The following is a 25164-nucleotide window of genomic DNA, read 5'->3' as shown; positions in this document are numbered from 1 at the left end:
TTCTGAGGAGTGGGTGACGGGGAATGTGCGCAGGCAAACGTAGGAAGTGCCGAGCTATTTCACGCTCACGGACAACCTCCAGTGGGAGTTCTCCAGCTTCAGCCAGGACATGCCATGTTTCAGCCATTCTGGGAACTCCAAGGCAGCGATGAAGGCTTCGGGCAAAGAGGGTCCGAAGGGTATTTAAAGGGACCACGAAAGGATATTTGACAAGCCCACGATCATTTTTAATCTGTTCCCCTGTACTAAAACATTCACTTTGTGAAATATGAAGTTGAAAATCGTTCAAATAGCGAAGATATTCTATATTAACCACGGGCGTGAATGGCAGCTGCTATGGCCTGCCTCTGAGGCGAACTGGCCGTGACATCATACACAGAACATGTTGTCGATTCGTGGATGGGCTTTTATGAGCAAGCTGCAAAGGTTGCAAACTAGCTTGCATACTTCACTACGAAATACGTTTTAATTTGACCTGGAGACAAGATTGTATCTAATCGTTGACACGGAATCCTACGAAAAATGTAATATAGCCGTTGACTGTCAGCGTGGTTACCGGAGCACGTTTTCCTCTTCGAACTTCTTCTTCGTCACAACATACCTCCGTCGGTGACATTTTACGAGCTGCTGAGTACCGAACGATCCATAGATGGTGTGTGTGTCGCATAATCTCTTCCTCTATCGCTGACAATTTGTCTTTCGCCATATATCGAGTGATTTTAATGGCAGATGGCAGTGTTGTCCAAACCGAAACCATGCACCCACAAGTTCCTGCTGGGTGTGTCCTCGTCGTCGTTCACAGTTGGCTGAGAGAATTGGATGGCGATGACGTAAGCCTGCTGCGAAGGCATATATCCAGTGGGCACGCCCCGCTATTTTTCTCTCATAACTGCGCCCCCTCTCATAACTGCGTACTGAATACGGTTAAAAGTCGATGTGTGTACAATAGGAGGGATCATGAGAACGGTTTCCTGCAGAGTACCCGGAATTCGCGAAAATCATTTCATGGTCCCTTTAATGACGTTGTGGAAATCCTGTGCAAGATTGGAAGGCTGTAAAGCCCAGTCACCCTCACCTGAGCCTTGTGAACGGCTACAAGGGAGCAGTGATCACAACCCCATTCTAAGCCAGAAAGATGTTAAATTGCAGGAAGCCATCGCTAAAGGCTCCAACTTTCTGTGGTGGAAAATTAACTTTTCCACGGGGCTCCAATGTCAAATCCGCGGCCGTCCGCGAGTAAAAATCGCAAATTCCGCGCCATTCTGCAAGTGTGGCACAAATGCATGTCTGGAAGCAGATACACCAGATCAAGCCAGTCAGTACCTCAAATAGATGAACACACTTTTATTTTCTGTTAACCACGTTATTTTCGTCGACCACCACCGACACTGTCGACCCACGCAGCACGCCATGCTTCGTGTTTCTCGAACAGTTTTGGAATTCGACGGCGAAGTGTGTTCGGCCCCGGTATCGACCCGCCCTTGGTAACTCGCGTCTCCAAGAAATTCCTTATTTTGGGGCGTCCAACCTTTTCCAGCGGAATATTAGCGGCAATGAGTGCTTCCAGAAATTCCGTAACAACGTCCATTCTTGCTTCCCGGGCTGTGACCACAGAGTCCAGCGTCTGCAATCTTACATCACGCTGCTGCAGTCCAGAACAACCAGCAGCAAAGTTATTGCATCGCTGCATTTCTTCCTGCCTTCGCTTCAACTTGTCGGCGTTCATGCCGTGCCTGTTGCTCATTACGTGGTCGTCGGTCGTAGATTTACGTCGATGGTCGACAGACTTAGCACACACCTTGCAAAAAAGGATGCCTCCGTTCTCATAGAATACGGCGTTTCTGTATTCCCAGCGCGATCCCGCGCAGTTTTCTTCCCAAGGTGATGACATTGTACGAATAGGAAGGTGTTTGCGTTTGTTCTCCACCGTTCACCGAATGCACGTGCGCGCTGACCCTTTCACATTTCTTTATAACACGCGTGGAGAGGAGAACCGTGCCATGTGACTCGCGCGTCTGCTGTCGGCGCCGTTTGCAGGCACCGCTCGAAGCAAGGTTTTTTTTTAGCACGAGGCTTTTTTAGCGAGGGGCTTTTTAGATATAATAGGCGTTATTGACTAAGGGAGCATAAATTATTAATTGCACAGTGAATCACAGCATTCCGCGGAGTTACCGCGGAAAACAGGCGATTCTGCGGAAGATCGTCATTTCCACGAGATTTCGCGGATTCGCGGAAAGTTGGAGGCTTTAGCCATCGCTGCACTTTGGCTCCAAGGTGCTTATATGGCGAGCCCAGCGCGGGTACGAGTCGATGACCACACCAAGGAAGAGATGTAAACGTTCAGGCTCGAGCTTCTTTGCGCCAACCCAAAGAGGGAAATATGTCACAGCTAAGGCCCTAGGTTTTCCGCGGTTCTGCGAAATTTGATGGAATCCGGAAGTCCCAAGTCGCGTGAGGTACAGATGGACATTATTTATGACTAGCTGCAAACGGCAATGAATGGCTGGTCATGGCTTGCCTACTGTCCAAAGGGCTACGTCATTGGCATACACAGAGAATGCTACTTTGCGAGGAATTATTGATTTTAGGTCTTGCATGATGAACTAGCACTGGGAACGGGACAGAGCCAGTTCATCATGCAAGATCAACACCAACATGCCCGGTTTTTATTTTTATATCGATTTTAGGCCTGCCATTACCACATTAAAGAGTGTAGGACTCAGAATGCTTCCTTGGGGTACGCCTTAATGAACAGGATGCTTAGGGCTTTGGCCGTGGGACGTGTGGACAGCGACAGTTTGGTCCACAAGGAAATCTTTGAGCCAGCTGAAGAGTCGACTAGGTACGCCAAAAAAGCACAAGGCACGCAGCACACAAATGTGCGAGACGGTATCACAGGTGCACTTGATGTCTAGGAAAACTGATACAACCCACCACCAGTTGCCTTTAATTGTAGGTGCCCAGTTTAACACTAAGGTTGACAGCCTTAACAGGAAGATCTACAACTGATGAATACTAACCTTGACTGGCCATGATTTGCTCCAATGTTTGCCAATGGTCATTCTTGGTCCATTTCTCAGCTTCAGCAGCATCTTTGTTACGTATCGCTTCAAGAAGAGGGGCCATTGTGTCCTGAAAGCATTTAAACCAATTTATTTTACTCTTAAATGAAGGCAAGCATCATCGTGTTACCTTGAGATTCACAATGTCCAGTGATGCTAGATACAGCAGTACATGGAAGTCAGAGAGGGCTTCGAGTACTTTCTTCTCCCTCACAAACTGCTGCAGATATGACACCAAGGCATGCAAGTCCTGCAAAGAGTGGAGAGTGATGTGCCAGATATATTCTTTGAAAGGGGGATTCAATGCAAATATTTCTCCTCGTAGAATGAAAAATGCAGTTACCATGACACCAACATGAAATGTTTCAGTCGTCGTTTACGCACCCTCCATCTTCTCCCCTTCTCAAGAAGCATGACAATACGAAGCGGCCTGCTATTGGTCCACTTGTACAATCTCCTGCATTGATTGGGCAAATCATTTAAGCGGACCAATGGCAGGCCTCTTGAGAAGGAGAGAAGGTGCAAATTGTGGTTGAATCCTGTTCCTTTGTGTTGGTGCCTTTCATTCCATACATAAAACCTATACTTACAGCCTGAAACTTTCGGGAAATATTTTTTTCTAAATACAGGGAGTAAAAATTGGGGAAATAAACATGTGCTCTAAATTCATGCAAATTCGGGTGGGAAAAGCTTCCAGTAGGCTAAGTTCTGGGAGAAATCAGGCTCAGTTACTTCCTCCAACTGAACTGGTTCGGTACAAATGGTGATGTAACTGCGTTTGCTGCCAAACAAGTTACCGTAATTTCACGCGTATTAGCCGCGGCTTATGCGCGATTTTTTTTCTAACGGCCGCTCTGCAGCTTATCCACCGGTGCGGCTTATCTGATAACTATTTTGCCCTGGTACTTTCCTCATACCCAGGTTTCAACCAAGAGGGCGACAGTGTCTCTCGAACAGCTCCGCCCTGCCAATGCACAAACAATGCATAATAGGGGCACGTCCACATTCGAGTAGATTGACCTTCCTGGTGTCTTCTCCCAAGCAGCTCTAACCAAAGTTGTTACTGATTCGTTCCTTCTTGAAGGCCAATGACCTGTCGATTCATGAAAAAACACACAAGGACGAAGTCCGATCTTCGTAGAACACTAGAACTGATTTCCTTTGTTGTACACCATCCCGACCCCGGAGTATGGACCACAGGGTTTATGGCCTTCTCTGTGGTCTCCTTTGGTGCTTGTACCAGTGGCTAAACTTGCAGTCTGCCAAGTTAGTCTTCGAGGGTTTTTTGGTTTTACCTTATGTGACAACAATGTAAATTTGGGGTAAAAACAGGTTTTTGCCAGGTTTGATGCCAGAACACAGGGTCCTATGCATATGGTGTACAGTAACACTATCCATATACCGTAATTCCATGTTAGTGGTAACTGAATGAAAGTAAAAGTAATCATATTTCAAACTATCAAGAAATCTGGGGACAGCACAATGACTTGACAACAGCAGTAGGCCACTTCAAGTAGTACCAGATTTATGTAGCCTCGTAATATTCTCCCCCTCTCCTCTACCGATACTGACAATGGTATTCATATTCTAAGCCACACACTTTGCGATTCTACATTTCACTCAAGGGGCCAAAAATCAAGTGTGATGCCATTTCTGGGACTACAGTTGGTTCCATTTGAAATATTTCCTGTAAGCACTTCCCCATGGGAATGGGAGAGAGTACAGAAATCACTTGCACAGTGAGTCCATATGCATGCTAAAGCGTGTTCTCTATTCACGAGCCAGTGTATACTGATGAAAGTAAGGAAAGTAAAGGATGAAAGTACTGATAACGCATGAAAATTAGATCACAATGTACGACAAGCACTCATTTATCAGAGCTGTCGATATTTCAAACAGAGACTGTTCGTGTTCTGAACACCTTGTTCTGGCCAGCAACAAAAGCCTTTTATCTGTTCCACTTATGGACCGCATTACAGTTTCACATAACATTTCAGTTTCATTGTCAGTTTTCGTAAAATAAGTTCCCAGCATATTGAGAGTAGTGATGTTTCTGCTGACTAGAGAGCGGATTTTACAGCACTAAAAAAATGTGTTTTATTCACCCAAAAAGGCACTAAAAAAGACCCATTTTAGCATTATCTATTTATAAATAGCATTATTTTCTCGGAAAAGGCACGTTCAATATTGCACTACCAGGACTACAAGAGATGGCATCAGTATTGGTTGCTTTGAGGTAACATACCACCCTATCCCTTTCAATTTCTGCTCAGAAATAATATGCTGGTATTATAACTTCTCAAGTCATTCTACAGTTGCACTGCAGAAATCCCACATAGCCGACGAGAGAGACATATAGGAAGAAAAATAATATGAAGTTTTGGTGCTCTGATCCGCTCTGATCGCATGGCAATCTTTTTATTTTGGAAGTGAACTATGAGCACAGTGCACATGTCTTCTTATTAAAAGCATGAGGACAGTAGAAAACAAGCATCACTTCATTTCAATGTGCTCCGGCATGAAATCCTGTCACCTGTCACTGCGAATTGTCTTACTTGCTGAGAATAACATCATGATGTCGACTGATTTGATGGTGCGTGCCTGTACGAACACATGTACCCGCGAGGGGTGTCGTCAGGGGCAGAAGGAGCGTCACCACCAGAGCTGTAAAGTAACTAATTACAAGTAATTAAGTAACTAATTACTGTAAGTAGTTACTTTTTGTGTAACTGCTTACTATAACCAACTACTTTCTAAAACATGTATATGTAACTAATTTGATTACTCTTTTTGAGTAACTTGTACTTGGAGGAAAGGTACTTCTTCAGTCGAATTTCCATGCAAGTGTTGTGTTCTAGGGTGGAACGTTACAGAGTGATTCTAATGAGAACTTACAAAATGTCTCGCTGTTAAGAACAAAATTGTCAGCATTTTCAGCAAGACTACCAAGCGAGTGAGTATGCGGGTTGTTTTCAACAAGTACTATGTTCGATACACTGTGTTCCAAAGTTTTACATGTGGTTACCTTGAACATGAATAACGGAAGTAACTGAGAAGTAACTCAATGACATTTCATGAGTAACTGTAACAGTAACTAAGGTTCATTTCAGTCTGTAACTTTTCCTACAACTTAATTATGTACTTCTGAAGTCATGTAACTGTAACTTAATTACCGTATTTTCACGCATATTAGCCGCGGCTTATGTGCGATTTTTTTTTCTCACGGGCGCCCTGCGGCTTATCCACCGGTGCAGCTTATCTGATGACTATTTTTTCCTGGTATTTTCCCCATACGCTGATTTTAACGAAAGGGCCGACAGTGTCTCTGGAACAGCATTGCCCTGCCGATGCATGAACAGTGCGTAACAGGGACGGGTCCACATTCGAGTAGATTGATCTTCCTGGTGCATTCCCCCAAGCAGCTTTAAGGAAAGTGGTGACAGTGATTCACGTCTTCTGGAAGATCACTGACCCATCTGTCCACGAAAAACACTCGACAAGGGCACAATCCGATCTTGGTAGAACTCCAGAACTGATCTCCTCTGTTGTACACTGTGCCGATCCCGGAGTATGGACCACAGGGTTTATGGACTTCTCTATGGTCTCCTTTGTCGCACAAATCAGTCGTCTCGTATTGCCCCGCGGCTTATCTGCGGTGCGGCTTATACGCGTGAAATTACGGTACACTTTGTGAATAACTTATACAGCTCCAGTCACCACAAATCGCAGCTGCCAGGGCAGACACAGACCAGCACAGGGTGCAAGGAATGCAGGCGGAAAAGAATTCGGTTTCTGTCGCGGGGGAGACACTTGCATTCTCTGATGTAGCGTGCCTTAGGGCATCCTCGCCTCTTGAAAACTTTTTTTTTCGTAGCAAAAACTATGAAATAAACATGAAGCAGCAAGTAAAGCACCTGGTTAGGCACTTATTGGCGCCTATTTTCAAAACAGGCGTTAATCCCCAAAAAAGGGCAGAAAAGGCACTAACATTAGGGCACTAATGCTTCGAACACTGAAAGGCAGCCCCTGTACGTCTCCCAACGAAAAGACATATGCCTGGAAATCCGCTCTCTACCGATGAATTAGGTGAGTGCACGAGACCTACCTGGGTTGTTTGCGATACTAACCTGTATATGGCCGTCAATAAGGCGATTTTCAATTGGAAACCTCTTAAATGCTGGTGATGAGAAGAAAGTATAGACTGGTTCTACCGGCGTCGACACAGGAACATCCACCAAGAGATACTCAATGGGAAGTGGCCGTGCCAGCTGTGTTACTTCATTTCCATATGAGTCTGTGTACTGTATAAGAAGAGCATGGTTACTGCTTCTGGTTAGATGTAAGAGAGAGGCAAGTCTACACATATACACACAAGCATGGTACATGCTAGATTAGTGGTCCTCAAACTGGGCTCCGTGGAACCAAGGTGTTCCGAGATGTCTCACGGGAATCCCACGGCAAGTTATCCAACGTTACAGTAGCAGCACAGGCATGGATGGTAAAAGCTTCATCGGATGTGATACGAGTTGACATTACTGCCAACTTCACGAACGTGGTGTGTCCTTATGTGCAGGTTCTACCATTTTTACTGCTTCATAAAAAGAACCCCACAATGTATTGTTTGTAGTGGGGTTTTAGTGGATGGTTGTACGAGTGTATGCAGAACTATCCATTCTGCTCACAAAGTTTGAGAACCCCTGTGCTAGCATCTGGCTCAGGTGTAGAGAAGTAGTCCCATGACTTTGTAGAGATAATATTCGTGAACAGCCAATATGAACAGATCGTTGTTCAGTGAGTGTTTATGAATCAACCCTATTTTCATGGCTCAGGCTTATCTAAGTGATAGTACAGAAGCTTGGAAATACAAGGTAGGTCCAGAAAGTTAGCTCCATTTCAAAAAATATTGTTGCTGCCAGACTGTAGATCCCACTGTGGTGATGTGTGTGAGCTTCTTTTTCTACTGGAAGCTTATGGATGCCATTTTTAGACAAGACAGTGTTCACAAATCTTCCTTCTCTTCGAAAATGTTGAAGGCAATATAGCAGCCCACCGCCGATGTACAATGTGCATTGTTTCAATGCTAGGAATATGAAACCTGCATCCTTTGTACTCAGGAACTGCTAGAAATGATTCAATTATAAGAATTTGGATGTGGAACTTTGATTAAGGATATCAAAATGAGCATAACTAGTAGCACAGAAGTCAGAGATTTGATGCCTGGCCATGATTTGGTGCCTGCGGTCAAAGGGGAGGTTTGTGAGAACAGACGATAAAGATGATTTCGTGGACAGGGCCCTTCTTTGAACCTGCCCAACCCTCGCTTGAATTCTGTGGTCTACTTCTTCACACTGTTGTAGGATGGGGTGCCTCCTGCCAACGATGCACCCATGGCCTGGTGCATGCTTGCCAGAGCTAGGCCCTTCGAAGATCAATATCAGATGACTGCACTTGGCTTCACTTTCTCCATTTTAGCTCAGCAGCGCAGATCACAAGAGCAGATCACATGTAGCAGGCATGGGCCACTTGACTTCTAGTGGTGTAATCTTGAGGACTGGCCATGTCTAATGAAGCTATGATTCAATTTCATGTCTGTTTGTGCACTCCTGCTGTGTCACATGGACATCTTACAGGGCACCCCTCATAGAGAGGGAAGTACAGTAGTGTTTAATATATCAGCTTTAAGCACAAGTCCTTGAATTAGATCTATTTATGTATTTTATGAATTTATGTTTCACACTGTACAATTGTACAATCTTTGAGATAACAATACTCTGATATGACGATCAAATTGCTGGTTCCCGTTAGCTCACCCACCGAAGTACACGAAAACAAAACATTAATGTAACGATCGCTCTGAAAGCATTTCCTCGCGTATAGAGATCAGAGTTCTCGCGGCAGCCAGTAAAGCATGTGAAAATCGAGAAGCAAGATTCCATTTTGTCACTGAAAACAAATTATGGTGGCATTTTCAAGAGTCTTAGCTTCTGTGAGCATTAAAGTGAGAATGCGGTGCATTTATCTTCTACTGATAGGTATTAAATGTGTGCATTGCACGGCGCATGACTTCAAAGGCGCTCATGGGAAGTAGAGGAGGTGGCTCCCTCTCCACATCATTCATATACGTACCATCTTTTCAGTGACAGATCAACTAGAGCCGGGGGGGATCCTCCCCCAAAAACGTCAGTTTACGCAGTGGATTTCCCTCTCTCCCCACCCCTACTATGCGCTTCGACAAAGGAACCCCCAAAAAACTGAGGGTCTGGATCAGCCCCGGCATCTTTTGAAAGACATGCTGAAAATTTGCACAGTAGAACATCTCTAGAGTGAAGTTGGTCGAACTGCTACAAAACCTCATCATATCAATGTCTTCACCACATAAGTCGTTGAAAACTGGTGTTTCAGCACATTGAGGCTGCAGGTTTACTTCACTTGTATATCCGTATCGTCACTATATGCAGGTTTACTACAGAGAGGTGCCCAGCAATAAGGAGCAATGAGGAAACATTTAGTGTCACTCAAAATCCTGCCTCATCTGTCAAGTTGTCCACCAGGTGTCACCATGCAAAATATTTTCGCTCCGTGTTCAGTTATAGCTGTGCAATCGAATTTACAAAACACGGTCCGAGAAAGCAGTCGCAGACGGTCGACTCTATTCTCGCGTGACGTATTGGAGGCTCCGTGCCTTGTTTCTTCACTTTTTCTTCGCAGCTCACGCGACGTTTATACACGCTTGAGCTGTGCCGCTGTACGCCGCTCGTCACGGGAGGGGAGCGGCATACGTCACGATGTCCTCTCATTCTTTCAATGGTGGAATATTTCAATGGTGTGCGGAATAGGACCCTTGCACCCGCTCTGTAAGTCACCTACGCTCATCGTTCTTTTGCAAGAACTCATTTTATTTGTTGGAGAACACTCTGCACCCAAAAAAAAAATTGGGGGGTTCCCTCAGTGCTCCTCTAACACCTTTACCTCTAATCCCACGAGCGTCTTCCCAATAAATATATGTAAACAATTTCACATATTCCTATGACATAGTTTGCTATATGGCAGACTGTTCTGGGTAATTGGTGCTTGAACCTGGATAGACCATTTTGGAGTCAGTCGGTTCTGGGTCCCTGAGACTCAAAGAACACCAGCTCGTGTGCGCAACACTCTGTCCATATCCTTTTCTTGGCGCTTATAATGGAAAATGTAAATGTGCTGCTTGACATTTCAGGCTGGGCCATGTTACAGCAGAGCTCATATGAGACTGCTCTCTCTTTAGGAAGGTTTTCATTCTTACTTTGTCTTTCACACAACCACTGGCAATATGGCAAAGTCACTGACCACTTGTCTTTTGCACAGACACGCAGAGCAACCGAGAAAGCAAGTAAAAATTTGCAAGTGCAAAGTGTTGTCCTAGTTTTCATAATGCTTCCATATTCACCTTGTAGAAAACATCTGGCACATACTGGGCATTTGAAGATTCACGAACATAACCCAGTTCAGGGGCATCCTTTGTAGGTACTAAGCAGTTGTCCTTTACCAATGCCATGCACTGATTAGAGACCTGGTAGCCTTCCATGTGTACTTGATTTTCTTTGTCACCTAGTTTATGATAATGTCACGTAATATGTAGTAGCATAAGACAGAATGCAGCGATGAATTGGCATAAAAATCATTACTCAATAAGATTCTCTAGAAATAAGCGAACGGTATGTTAGTATAGGGTCTGCTGGTGGAACTAGGCAATGCGTTTAGCGAGAGAGTGTTATTAATTCTTAAAAATAGGACGCATGTTAGAATGTTTACAACCTCCAAGGTGACACTCATAACAGTTTTTTTCCACGCAGTATGGTAATTGCCATACATCTCAAAGTAGCATCTCATAGTACATCTAAAGGTAGCAATTTTCTTAATGCATTCAGAAGCCCATGGCCATAACACATTATTCCAATCAAAATCGTTGTGTTTCTCATAAGACTTCCACAAAAATGTAGCACTCAAAAATCTGTCATTCACTGAAGCACTCGGTGTAATTTGCCTTTGCACAACTGTTGGCTCTGCCTTGTCTAAAAAGGAGCAAGACACAGTTTTATTGTGTGCTGTCGTGTCCCTTAAATTTGGTTTCCCGCATTGTGTGCACCACTCTTTCTGCAATTTCCCACTGCTGTGTTTTCAGCTAAACTGTGTATCGCTTTATGGAGAATACTAATTTGAAGTACCGTATTTACTTGCACATAGGATACATATTTTTACCCTAAAGCATAGCACCATTGAGGGGGGTCAATATGTGGGGGAAATTGGAACCCAACACTTAACGTACACTTTTATTCCGAGATATCCGCTTGCTCTCCCCGAAATCGAATGTCCATCATTCTCGCACACCAAATCGTCTTCCGTTCAATCAAGCGGGTATGAGATACTGGTCACTTCGAAACTTTCCATTATGGTGTTGGAAGGTATTATATCCCGCACCTGAACACTCCACTCACAAACTGTCTGTATGGCCAGCCATCTCCATGTACAGCCGTTGGACGTTCACTCTGAACAGTATGATTAACTGATTCACGATTGCACCTTAGTTTCCGTGATCCTCAGCATGCACAATTACCATCAGCCTATATCTGCACGAATAGCTTGCGCGTTTGTCCATTTATTGCCGGGAAAAACAAAGGTGAACAAGAACAAATCATTCTCACCAACTGTGTGATACGAGTGGCTGCACAATATACCTGCTGGCTGGCACTGTGCAATACGACCCAGCCGTGCTACTAAAGTCGGGGTGCGTTTCACCCTGTATACATGTACAAAAGAGAGCCAATGATGAACACTTCTTCTTTAATGGACACTAGCTTTCATGTAGCAGACTACATTTCCACCTGAATAAATGTAGTCTACTACATGAAAGCTAGTGTCCATCAAAGAAGAAGTGTTCATTGTTGGTTCTCTTTTGTATTACCTCTACCTGGATGCTGACTGGTTCCCCTCATCTACATTCTGTATATGCATGTATGACAATTCATATATTCAAGTGATCGCCAGAAATGAATTTCCTAAAATGCCTGCTAGAAACTGCTCTTTTATTACTCTTAGACATATTATTGTGTTTTACACTTTGCACTATCCAACGACATCGCCACGATTCTGGACCATGTGGTACGCAAGTAAACTAAGTTCATAACCAGAATCGTGAGTTTTCAGGCCTGGTGTAGTACACAGAGGTCTAGGCATAATCTTCCGAATTCATAAAGGGAAATGCTACCTTGCCCTTGCTTTTCAAGTGAACAGCTTAATTAATGAGCGATACGAATGCACACTAGCAGAGCGTCTGGCAAAAATATTTATAAGCATCACCTAGGAGGTTACATCATGCAGTCTATATTTAAGAATTAAATAACGCTTTTTCATCCGGCACCCTGCACTTACACGGATCTAAACAACCAATGATTCGGAAATATTCACCATATTAGAGGAACATCGATTGAAGCAAAGAAACCGCTACCACTTAGGTCATTCATTTCCAACCACGATACAGGAGTGCTGCTCGAAGGTCGTTCCCAAAGTGGCATTAAGCAGAAATAATAAAAGTACTTTTAGCTCCTTTAGGCCGGAGTCACACTGGTTATACACGTGCTCCAAACATGCATGACAACATGTCTTCAAACGTGTATGGCGCATGTATAATGCTCGGTCACACTGGTTATACAATTCTTGTTTGACAACACAGTTTGGTCCACACGCTTGTACGATTATACATAGTCTCGAACATGTGTTGTCCAAACATCGGTCACACTGGTTATAGAACTTAACTGGAGGAACAGTGGGAGTGGCATAAACCCTGATGTACGGCACATGTCAGTGTCACAGTAGCCAACCGATGAGTTTATATACTTTCCATTCACCGACGTCGCAATTCAAGATGTACGAAGACGACGAAGACGGGGCTGCACTTGCTGATTTTCGATTGTCTCATGCTCCATGTGTGCAGGCAAAGAGCTCGCCATTTTGAACACACGTGCAACATAATGTCGCTGACACTGACTTACGGTATAACTTACTCATGCAAAATAGCTCACACGCATCACGATGTCATTGACACTGACTCGTGCGAACGAAAACTGTCGTGGCGAATACGCCCGTTTATCCAACTTGTCCATAACCATTTTTCGGCAGTGCCCAAATACATCGTCGTGTGTTTGACAACATGTTGTCAAACATAGTAAGAGCGCTTGCTTGTATGACGACACGGTCACACTGGTTATACATACGTGTTTTGAAACATATTTTGCCGGTGTATAAGCAGTGTGACAAGCACAGTATGATAATACATGTTTGAGGAATGTTTGTTATACACGTTCGTCATACATGTATGACAGGATGTTTGTGTATAATGTATAACCAGTGTGACTCCGGCCTTAAACTGAAACAAGCTTCCTTCTGGGCCCAGATGTTGATGCCGGAAACACTGTCTCCTACCACTTGCTATAATATATTAGGATAAATACAATCCGAACAGCAAGACTCTTGCTTCACCATGAAATTTAAACTATACGTAGATGTACTGCAGTTAGGGCCTGACTTTTTCGGGTTATATTTTCCAGCAAAATCTGGGCTAAATATCGGGTTATATTTTTGCTCGAATAATTCGGGTGTTGTCGGGTTGAACTGAACCTGATTCATCCCAATCCTGGTTAAGTCGGATTGGACCAGGCATAACTCTTTGGTTTACGCGGCACAATCAGGTACAGCAGTAGTACAGCAGTAGACCTCTGTCTACTGCTGTACCTGATTCAATATTTAGTCCATGCATCTGAGAGGCAGCAGGGTCTGTTTTGACATTTAGTATGAACATATTTATTCATTTACAACACATTTTACAAAGTTCTGTGTTAGCTATAATGACATCGGATCCCCTGGCCCAGCAGTTTTTTGGAGAAGTACTGGGTTAAACCCTATTTTTATGATTTCAATCGGGAGCTAAATATCGGGCATAATTGGGTATAACCCTAAAAAGTCAGGCTCTAATTCTAGTTGTTTACCTCATTAATGTCAGTTGCCCTCAGCATATACAGTGTGAATGTAGCAAAGGTTACACATTTCGATCGAGTTGTAAAAATATAAGATGATGTCTCTGGTGCTTCAAACTGTGCAGACTGATAGTCATTCACCCTAAGTTTCACTCTTATTTTTTTTCAAACTGTATCATTTTGTGGAATAAAAGTTAGAAGCAAAGCAGCTTCTCACCACGTGCATTTCCAATGGCCTATACCGCCTGCAAACTGCAATTTTTGCTCTGCCTGCTTCACGTTTATATCACCACGTATAGGCGGCGCTGCCTACAGACGAAGCAAAACCAGAAGGTATGGAACAACCAACAACCCAATTGACCAGATGCAGGGTTTCGAGGCAGCACCACCTACCATATACGTGGTTATGTGAATGTGAAGCAGAGAGAGGAAAACATGGCGGTTTGCGGGCGGTATAGGCCATAGGAAATGCACGGGATGAGAATTTGCTTGGTTTCTAACTTTTATTCCACAAAATGATACCGTTTGGAAAAAATATCGATAAAACTTGAGACAAATGACTATAAGTGTGCAAAGTTTGAAGCACCAGAGATGTCATTACCTATTTTTACGACGCGATCGAAATGTGTAGCCTTTGCTAAATTCACCATGTATGTATATGGATGTACAGGCCTAGTCCTAACAAGCAGCTGTGGATCACTGTGTATATCAGACTTCCTTAAAATGCAAAGTTTCTCGGGGGAGTGAATAGACATGGTGCGCTAACAAAACAAACATGGTTTTTGCTCCGGAGGTCAGCTGTAGAACGCTCGAATATTTCGGGCTAATACTACATATCTGATGTCGCTCTGCAGCCACAAAGCATAGATTTTTTCGTAAAATCTGTGATGGTCGAACAGCACTCCGGGGTCCATCCCCATGGATGACCCATCTGATACGCAGCTATTTAATATTGCATTCACACGGTGTGCTTTCTTGAACATACTGGTGTACACACCTCTTTATTCTATACTGTATATGTATTAAGGGAAAAGCTTCAAGATGAAAGCTGCCGACAGCAGCATAGACAGAAAAGCATTTCTGGAGGGGCCCTATGGGGACTTTACGTGGGAAATGAGGATTTTCCCTCTCTCCCTTATTCCACATGCTCTACCAAAGGTACAATTTCAGTGAGGGGTTGAACCCCTAGAATCCCCCACCCGACTCTGGCTACACCAGTGGCCGCCAAAATTTTGAACAGAGACTGTTCTTCTTCTGGGCACCGTCCTCATCGTTGGCGTGGTAAGGGTTAAGGATGACATGTTAAAAGGTTTGTGGGTATAGTAGGTGACCTTTGCTCTCCACCTACAATACCTGCGAACCTTTTAACATGTCATACCCTAACCCTTTAAAGTAGCACAAAAGTCATTTTTAACACCCTGTATTCTTCTTACTATACAACTGTTAAGTAGGCCAGTAAGATGCACCATGTGAAGTAATTCACACCACAGAGTCATAATTATCGTAGAAATAAAATTTAGAGTACACAGCAAAAAGTGACTGTGCGCAACGGTGGTGGAGAGCAGTACCAGCCTGTGATCTGCCTGCAACCTCCCGCTGATGCTACAGAGTCTGCGCTCACTGATTGGTTCAGAGAAATGTCATCTGCTACACGGCTGTTCGGGGCTCCGAAAAAGCATTGCTCATGGCACGGTTATGATTTGGCCGCTCCTTCTATACGTAATTCTCCTGGGGCAGCTGGCAAAACTGGTTTACGGCAGCAAAGGGACAGGGTGCTGACCCGCACTGACCAGCGAACCAGAACGTGTGGACCCTGTAACATCATCGGTGACGTGGCATCATGATTCTTCTCCTCATTATACCAGGAGTGGTGAGTTAAGGGCAGGGTGTCGAACCGAAACGTTTTTTGCTCCGGTTTTCGTTCCAGTTCTATCATAAACGGTCCAGTACCGGTTCTGCTCCGGAGCAAAAAAATAACGGTTCATACCGGTTTTAACCGGTTCCGCTTCTCGCGGGCATATTCATTCCCACAAAAAAAGCAATGTTGCAAAATGTAAACCCGTTTGTTCCGCATACGTGGTATTTAATATTAATAAGCAGCTGTGAAATTGAAAGCTCCTGGTTCCTGCGGGTGACTGTCTGCTCAAATAGGCTTTCTTCTTTCTTGAAGCGCATGATACAGACGGACTTGTTTGTCATGATGTCATACGAAAAGTACCTTCTTTCTGGAGTGGTGAGATCGCGTCCCATCCGAATGTCTTTTGCTGCTTCATAGCCAGCAAGCACCACCGCACGAGTACGACGCAAATCGAGGAACACCTTCACTCACAAACACGCTCGACGGCTCCGTTTTCATTTCTTCGTGTCCTGCCGACAAAAGAGGCGCCACTTCGCACGCGCTTGCCCTCCCGGATACGTAAATGTATTCAACTTCGCTGCTCTCAAACAAGGGACACGTTGCGCGACATTACCGATAGATAAGTCGTTACGCAGACCCCTTGGGTTGCTGTTTAGTTGGGGAAGTTTTCGCGGATGAAATTAAAACGAACACTACAGCACATTGGTACAGAGTCACAACCGGTCATATGTACCTCGAAGTCTATGTGCGTGAACGATAACACGCAACAAAAGGAGCCTAAGGGTCATAGTATATTGACATACATTCCACCATAACCGTAACCCTTGTAAATATCCATGACATGACTTTAGAACACCTGACGTCAGTTTCATTCGCCTATTCGCAGTCCAAACCGGTCAAGTTTCTTTTCTTGAACCGAAAACCGTTAAATAAATTTTTCGGTTTCCCTCCTGAACGAAGAAAGCGTATATGGTTTCGATTCCGTTCCGGTTCGCACCAAAATAGCGTTTTTTTTTCGGTTTTCGGTTCGCTCCGACACCCTGGTTAAGGGTGAATGTGTGGAGCTATGTTTATGTGAGTTTTTTTCTGGGAAACAAATTGCACACATCCAAACCTTTCAAGCTATGTGGTAAACTAACACACATACTTTCATCAGACATCTTAATCCATAAATATTTTGGATGGCCCTCTGTACTCCTTTAAATAATGATGAGGACGGTGCCCATGAGAAGAACAGTCTCTGCTCAGAATATGGGTGGCTCTCATACCGAGGCTCTTCTCATTATCAATTCCCGACCAGTTTGCTGGACTTTCTACCTTTCTTAATTCTATAATTCTACACGGAACGTCAATATTAAGAGAAGCAGGTTTTATACTTTTAGGTCCCTACATACACACACACAAAAAAACGGAGATTCACACTATGACTTTAAGGATGCTGTGAACACTACAACTTGCCAGTAACACAGACGGTAGCAAATTTTGAGCCGAAATACCCATCTGGAGACAGTTTGCAAGGATTGGGATGAGAATTTTGATAATGGCCAGCCATGATGCACTCCTGGGCACTCAGAAAGTAGGATTCCTGAAAAAAGAAAAATGACGCATTTCCAACTTATTTATTTTTGTTTATTTAACTTATTACCACTGCGTGACAGGGAACAATGACAAAAAGCCACAGTCCATAGCTTGTATCTATTATAAGGCACGAAGATCACTTACAATATTCCGCAGGTGCTTGACGGTGCCTTTCTGGAGATCCAGGGGAAGAAGGTCCGTAAATATCCACCCAACTTGCACCAAGCCCAGACGCGAGGCCAGTTCTTTGACCAGCTCCTCCTTTTCATCTGGTAATAACCGAATTGAGTCTGGAGTACTTTCCTGGAAGAAATTAAATTATAAGTCAGCCTTTCATGCTCTAATATTAACAGAAATGAGGAAATTCAATCACAAGAGCACTGGTAGGACATCACACAGGAGAAGCAGGGCACCCTACTTTCAGTGATGAGTGGCAGATTAAACAGCTCATTTGTCACAGCTTTCTTGTTTCAAGAAGAAATATAGAATGAAGGGTGAATGAAGGGTGATTGATATGAAGGGTGTGTCACGAGAAGCAGGACAAAATTTTCATAAATTCACATCACATTTTTGCTTCAAGGAACTGCACCGCATTTATCTGCTTGCAGTATGGCGTAATGCAACATAAATGTAATACTCTTTTAACAGTCAGTGCAATGCTTAATAAACTTCCATAATTAATTTTGTTAATTAATAAAAAAGGGTCAGGGGTTTAAATTAGAAAGTTGTAAAGCCCTGAGGCAGGGGTGGGCAGTAATTCTATTTTTTCGTATGATAATACTAATACGTAATACTCCCCAAAAACGTGTATTATAATACTATTACGAATACTTTTTGAAAATGTGTATTATAATACATAATACTAATACTGTATTACAGTAATACATTATGGTAATAAAGGAATACATAACTTTTTGAAAAGCCCAGGGCATACACAACATCTATTTCACAATTTACGGTGCCTGTTTTATGAAACAATAGACGCATTACCGATTATTTGGCTTTTATATCATTTTCTCAAAAATTCAATCTTTGAGTGAGTGGTGAATAATGGGGGGTCGGTTCGGCGATCGCCGCCCCTCAAAAAAGTGAGTTTATACATTAGACTTCCCCCTCTGCCCTCCCCACAACATACCCTGACAAAGGAACTGCCCCCCCCCCAAAAAAAAACAACGGGGGTCTGAATCCGCCCTTGGATATATTAACCTTAGACACAGAGCTAGAAACACGTGTTCCTTTCTGTCCCTGGAATTTTATGACCAGAGAGGATACACTGACTAATCCCCAGAGGAGTAGGTGTTCAAAGAGCGGATGACCTAAAAGGTGTGGTGTGCTGACCCGCCTGACCGGATTATCACCGCGCTGACAGCGCACACGGGGTGAACGAACACGTCAAAATCCGAGAAGTATTACTGGAGTATTGTAATTTTTGGGTATTTTAATACGTACTACAGATACTTTTCTGAAACCTGTATTATAATACGTAATACAAATACAAAATGTATTACAGTACTAATACTATTGTAATGCAAAGTATTGTAATACATGCCCAGCCCTGCCCTGAGGTCTCTTATCTAAAAAAATGGAAACTGCAGCAAGTTCGTGTGGTGCACTATGAGAAATGGAAGAATGCAAAATATCCGCACATCCTGCAAAGTTTAATTCTAGGCACTGTCGCTTTATGTTTTCCTCTTTGCCGTGTACAATCCCTCTTGATGCACTCACTGCCGTTCCACGATGCATGATGTAACCTCGCTTTAAAATGAAATCAAAAGGAAACCTTATCTTTATTGTTGTTCCCTGAAGTTCCTATCTATGAAGTAGGAAGTGATGCCACCCTCAAAAAGTAATTTGGAGCAATTTTTTTAGCAACTTTTGCAGAGACACGCAGAAATAAAGAACCTGAGTAAAAAGACTGAAGCACTAAGTTGGCATCACTATGAAAACACATGCAGCGGCATATTGAACAACAATGAGACGACGACAGCAGCACACACAATAACTACAAAGCTTTTGAAGGCGCTCGTTAATTTCTGGCAGCCTACTGATGTTTCGAAACAAGTTCAAATTGAAAAAGTTAGCTTTTAAAAGCAGAACATGGCCATTTCGATCGCTTCTATGTTGTTAGTGGCAAGCCCCTATTCTGTTCAAGGCATTATTTTTGTTCAGCGAGCTTCAACGCTCCGAGTAGAGTCTGTGAATGTCAACTTCATGTAAATGCAGTGAGAATGTTGCGCCTGCAGTCATCTTCTGCCTTCTGCTCTCGTGCTAATGAGATAATGGTCGGAAACAACAAATAGCTGCTGGTATGATTCAACTCGATGCAACGGTCCTGCGATTGACACCCATTTGAGGGAGTTCGCGTAAACGCAGTCCGGTCGAGTTTGTACAGCCAACTGTGAGTGGGGCAAGCAATCGAGTTGACAGTCAACTCGACCTACTCGAGCAAGCAGAACTGTTGAAGACTAGTAAAAGACAAGAAAGAAACGTGCTACGTGGGTGTTGTCCCCATCTCATTAGCAATCAGAAAGTATGCAAATCTACAGCCCTTTTAGAAAATGTGCACAGTGATCACTGAGTGATCCCATTTTCTACGCTGAATACTTTAATGTGATCGATTGACACACAAGACTGTGTAAATTACATTCCCTGTGCCTTACACCACGGTCACCAACAAAACAGGTGCGCATGGCATGTACAGGTGGCAGGTACAAGGGAGGAACCTGTGGTAGAGGGCTCCACATATCTAAGGGGGCGTGTGTGAACTGTCACTTTTATATATCTCATCACATCGGGGAAGAAAGTCTCTTTTGCGAGGACCGGACGTCTACATCATACCTGAGGGCTGCAAATCCTCCTGCTGAGACATAACAGAATGACATGACAATGAAAGAGGAAAATACCAGTGCTTGGTTGTTGCACTCAGTGCACAGTGGTATAACTACAAGAATTGTATTTCAAGTAGTTCCGCAAGGCATGGCTCTGTTGGGAGTAGATGCTGTCCAGAATTTGGGGTTGACTATAGATGGTGCCAATCTGAAGTGTCTATGAATGGCAACGGATTCATTCATGTTGCCTCAGCAGCTTGAGGACTTCTCTTTCCTGTTCTCAGGTGAACTGGGCCTGGCCAAAGGTATTGTGCATCACGTTGTTGTTCGACCAGGCATCACACCCATGGCTTGTAAGCTTCGACGACTGCCCCTTCCACTTTGGGACCAAGTACCAAAACGATTGGAAACTCAAGGAATTATTGAACGAATAACTGCTTCAGAGTGGGTATCACCGGCGGTTGTGGTGAAGAAGCTGGACCACAGTATTCGTATAGGCATAGATTTCTCAGAACTAAATCGGGCTGTAGTAGTGGATCGATTTCCTTTGCCCCATACAGAAGAACTGTTACATGCAAGAGCAGGGGCTATGTAGTTTTCAAAATTTGATTTAGCTTTGGCATATGACCAAGTGGAACTCGCAGAAGAGAGCACACAACTTACTACGTTCATTACACACAAAGGACTTTTTCGGTTCCGCAGGGTTTGTTTTGGGTACCCACAGTTTTGTACCCACAGTTTTGTACCCACAGTTATGTCACAAGAGGTCAACGCCTTTCTACTGGAGCTGTTCTCATGGGAAGGATACAGTTACACATCGTTACAGATAACGGGAAACAGTTTACGTCGGCATACTTTGAGCAGTTTCTTGAGGAAGGGGCACACGTCACCTGAAATCATCACTGTACAACCCCCAGGCCAATGGCCAGAAGTTCAACCGGGTACTGAAGCAATTTGTACAGGACTCCTTGTTGGCGAGAAGACTGGTGAAACAGTCAGTACTTCCTGGGAATTTATAGAGTGACTCCTCATGCAACTATGAGAGTGTCTCCGGCATACCTTCTTCACGGTCATCGACCAAGAACAAGGCTGTATATCATGGGACTACCCTCACAGAGGCCTTATGAAGATCCTGTTTCGCAGTTGAAGGAACTAAGACAGTATGTAGAAAGACAAAACCAACAGATGAAGGTCTACAGAGACGCAAGATGAAGGGCCCAGAAGTCCGCAGTGAAAATTGGCTACAACATGAAGGTCGAGATTTCGGCAACAGCAAAGGGGCTTCCGGTTCTCTCGGGCCCATTAAAAGTCGTTAGAACAGGGCCAAAGTCGTTTTGGAACACCCTTGGGAGCAGAAAAAGTAGCTTTTGGAGCAGACACGGGTGTCCGCATGCCCTCAAATAGTGCGAAGCCAACATGGTATTTTAAGCTCAGCTATGTATATAAAAAATGAGCATGATCAACTGTAACCAGCTCTTAAAGGGTAGTATTAGACCATTTTCAACGCAGTTCTGAGTTAGTTCAGAGCAATCTAAGCCCAAAAGGAAAATGTAATGAAACAAGCCTGTTTATTGCAGTGACTCAAATTATGCATGAGAATAAATATATTGGCACATTGAGATAGTTCAGCTGCCACCCACTTTCACTAGGCACAAATGAGCTCCTGATAAGTCCAACAGGTAAACAGATTATTACGAATTGGCATTTTCTTCTTGTAAGGTGCCATTTTTTCTAAGGCAGCAACAAGACCCACTTTGCCTTACCCTGTATTCACACGAGTCAGTTTTCTGCCGGCAGCAAGCCGGGAAGGAGTGAGAGGATATCCGAGATAAACAAGGTCACTACGAGTCTGAAGACGCCCGCTCATTCTCTAGCATTCACACGAGTCATTTTCCCGGCGGCTGTCAGTTTTCCAATCCCTTCTGTATTTGCGCGTGCATTTTGTCTGTGTCTAGCGTAAGCAGGATGGATCAATGAAAGAAAAAGCTTATTGCACTTGGACTCCTTGTGGATGATTCAGGGTGCATTCACGTGAGAAACGGGACAAGATATGGGCCAAATAATAGATTCCGAAGAAGCGCTATGGAATGTAAAACAGCATGAACCCAAATCTCCGTGTGGACAACCCAAACGCCTGTCGGAGTATTTTGAGAACGGACGTTGTCACATTCGGTTTTATTTTCCACTCATGAAGCGTATCTCGATGCTGAGCACCAATATAGGCGCGACAGCGTGCTGACAAGTGAGGGACTGGCGATGAAGCTGTGATGTCGAGCTACACGTAGTAAATAATTAATTAAATTAAATCAAATTTTATTCTCCTTTCGGTAGGACGAGTAGCTTCGAATTATTATGTTTTTATACATGTATTGGGAAGGTGCAAGCGAACGATTATGTGTAGTCAACGTCTGTACAGCAAAAGAAATATACGCGTTTATAAAATTCATGCTTTGTATTCCGTGTCTGCATCGCCTCCCGTAGAGAAAAAGCTTCCTATGCAACACTACATTGTAGACATCTATCTATGGATTGCATAATTGTTCCTAAGCTCCTGCGCCGGTAAAACCAAGCCCACCACTTTCGCGGTAAAACCAAGCATCGTTTGCGTTCCAGTTCAGAATTGGCCATAGTACAGTGAATGCCGTTGTATGGGACACGTGCAGAGCAATCCTGATGAAATAAAAAGCAAGTGCGATAAGTATCCGTTGCGTCACCTTCTCCTTCTGCCGGCAGCAGACGCCGTCGGTCGTCAGAATCTGTGCCGGGAGGACAAGATATCCGGCTGCCTCCGACTGCCGCTCCGGAGATCAGAAAGTGGTGACGTGGCGAAGAGCGCCGGTCACGTGGCACCAGAGAGCGGTGACGTTCTCTGCCGCCTGAGCGTCAGCCGGCAGAAAACTGACTCGTGTGAATACAGGGTTACGACAGTAATGCCTGACCAGTATCAACATCCCCAAAGTTCCTTGACTTAACGCCACGGTGAATGAGCAACTCAGCATTAGTTAGCATTTATTAGCACAAAGCACTTTGTTCTGCAGAGCATGCTGCCCACCACTGCTTGGCTCCGTCTGGACCATATCAGCATGCTGTCGTTTCTTAGCCAGCTCTTCAGGAGCGACACGCTTGCAGTACACCTTGTACGAGCCCCTCACCGCCTTAATCACAGGGGGCGACTCTAAAACGGCTGAGATCACTTCCGAACCTCTTACCATACAAAACGATATGTCATATGCCATTGACGTTCTGGATTGTGAGACGAGACCTCTCATGGAGAAAGTGGTGGTTATCGCTGAATCCCCTCTCAAGATCTGCATTGCCGTGAGGGACGCACAGCAAGGCTTTCATAAGCCTACACAACAGAGGAAACTCTTCAACCCGTCAGCCTTCTTCAACTCAAACACGTTGCTCCAGTATTTGTCAAGCCTTACAGATCACTCTGCTTCAGAAAGCTCAAGTTCAAAGAGTGTGTATTCATCCATTAGAGATGACACATCAGGAGGCTGAATCACTTGTGGAAGACTAGTTGCCAGAACCCTAAGGTCACTGGAAGAGCTCTCCTTTTCCTTAGAGAAAGGGTGGACACAGCAAAGGCTTCGTAGCATAACATTGTCAAAGGGTAGTCTTGTCAGGAGGTACATGGTACACTTGACATAAAAATTCCTTGCACCCAGAATGAACATCTGCTGGGTCCTACTCTGCTGGGTCCCACTATGACATCGCGGCCTGTGTGTCCTCCTCAACTTCAACTTGTGCCTTCCAGTTCACAGCTGATTGTGGATACAGCAAGGGCAGCTCACTGCCCGTATTCAAACGGTACGAGTCGAATTTCATGAAACACCCATCATCATACAGTAGGTGTACTAAGGCTTCCGAGCATTGAAACAAGGTCAGGAAGTCTATGAAAATGTTAGAGACATTCCCAACAACAAGTAATCTTGCGTAGCAGCTCCTGTTCGCGAATGCTTTTCTTTAAGGGGCACTAAACAGCTCCAGGAATATTCTCCAGTTATTATGCTCCATGAAAGAACGATATCCAATTATGAAATTCATTTACTTCTAGCGAGCGCCTTTACCACGAAACAATACCATTCAAAGAGCATAATCCGCGTGAGTCTCTCCTTCCTACTCGGAGAGCACCTACGTCACACATCTCGCACGTGTAGCAAAGCTGCATTCCAGTCACTGGAGATTTCGGACTCCTAGCCAATGACGGGCCTCGCTGACACAAACTCAGCGTGCGGGGAGAACCGGTTGTGAGAACACCGCTGTGACCTCACGGAGCAATACAGCGCTGAAAGCTAGGGCTGTGCGAGTACCCGAAATTTCGAGTTCGAGTCCAGTCGATCTCATACTCGACTCGAACTCGACTCGACAAATGATGAACTCATCATCTTTCGAGTACTCCATATCGTCTCGAGCTCGCATTAGATCCACATTAAAATCCATCACATGTAAGTCAAAACGATTCCACCATTTGGAAACACGCATTTGGCGCAGCCGTGATCGCTGTCACAATTCCGCCATCTTGTTTTCACTATTAGCTTCGGCTAATGTCGACTTAGCTACAGACTGAGTAGTGGCTATGAATGGCAAAAACTGGCTTCAACTGGTTAGTGCTGGCCATGGAGGCATAACGCGCACGGAAGTGGATCCGACATGGGAGGAGCACATTTCGTAGTTTCGTTTCTTTGGCAGGAGGGTCTGTTTCGGTTCATAAAACTCAGGGATGACTGACATGAGTGAAGGAAGTGCATCTGCACACAACCGAAAGTGCTGGAAGCCTTGTGTAGGACTACTTTACGAAAATTTCTGGTACGAACGCTTCCTTA

At 44.2% G+C, this 25164-nt stretch overlaps 1 protein-coding gene across 1 annotated transcript in view; it reads right to left on the bottom strand.

Moving 5' to 3' along the window:
* LOC135391449 (nuclear protein localization protein 4 homolog) overlaps positions 1-25164 on the bottom strand; it is a 70870-nt gene that overhangs the window by 26461 nt on the left and 19245 nt on the right. The window contains exons 8-13 of the mRNA XM_064621703.1: positions 17652-17810; positions 17388-17514; positions 10489-10649; positions 7190-7363; positions 3193-3312; positions 3021-3132 (exon numbers count right to left, since the gene is read on the bottom strand). Coding sequence (XP_064477773.1) covers positions 3021-3132; positions 3193-3312; positions 7190-7363; positions 10489-10649; positions 17388-17514; positions 17652-17810 — 853 coding nt within the window. The remainder of the gene's footprint in view (positions 1-3020; positions 3133-3192; positions 3313-7189; positions 7364-10488; positions 10650-17387; positions 17515-17651; positions 17811-25164) is intronic.

This window comes from Ornithodoros turicata, chromosome 4 (assembly GCF_037126465.1).
Source record: "Ornithodoros turicata isolate Travis chromosome 4, ASM3712646v1, whole genome shotgun sequence".
Taxonomy (NCBI): domain Eukaryota; kingdom Metazoa; phylum Arthropoda; class Arachnida; order Ixodida; family Argasidae; genus Ornithodoros; species Ornithodoros turicata.
This window is presented reverse-complemented; position numbering and strand designations above follow the sequence as displayed.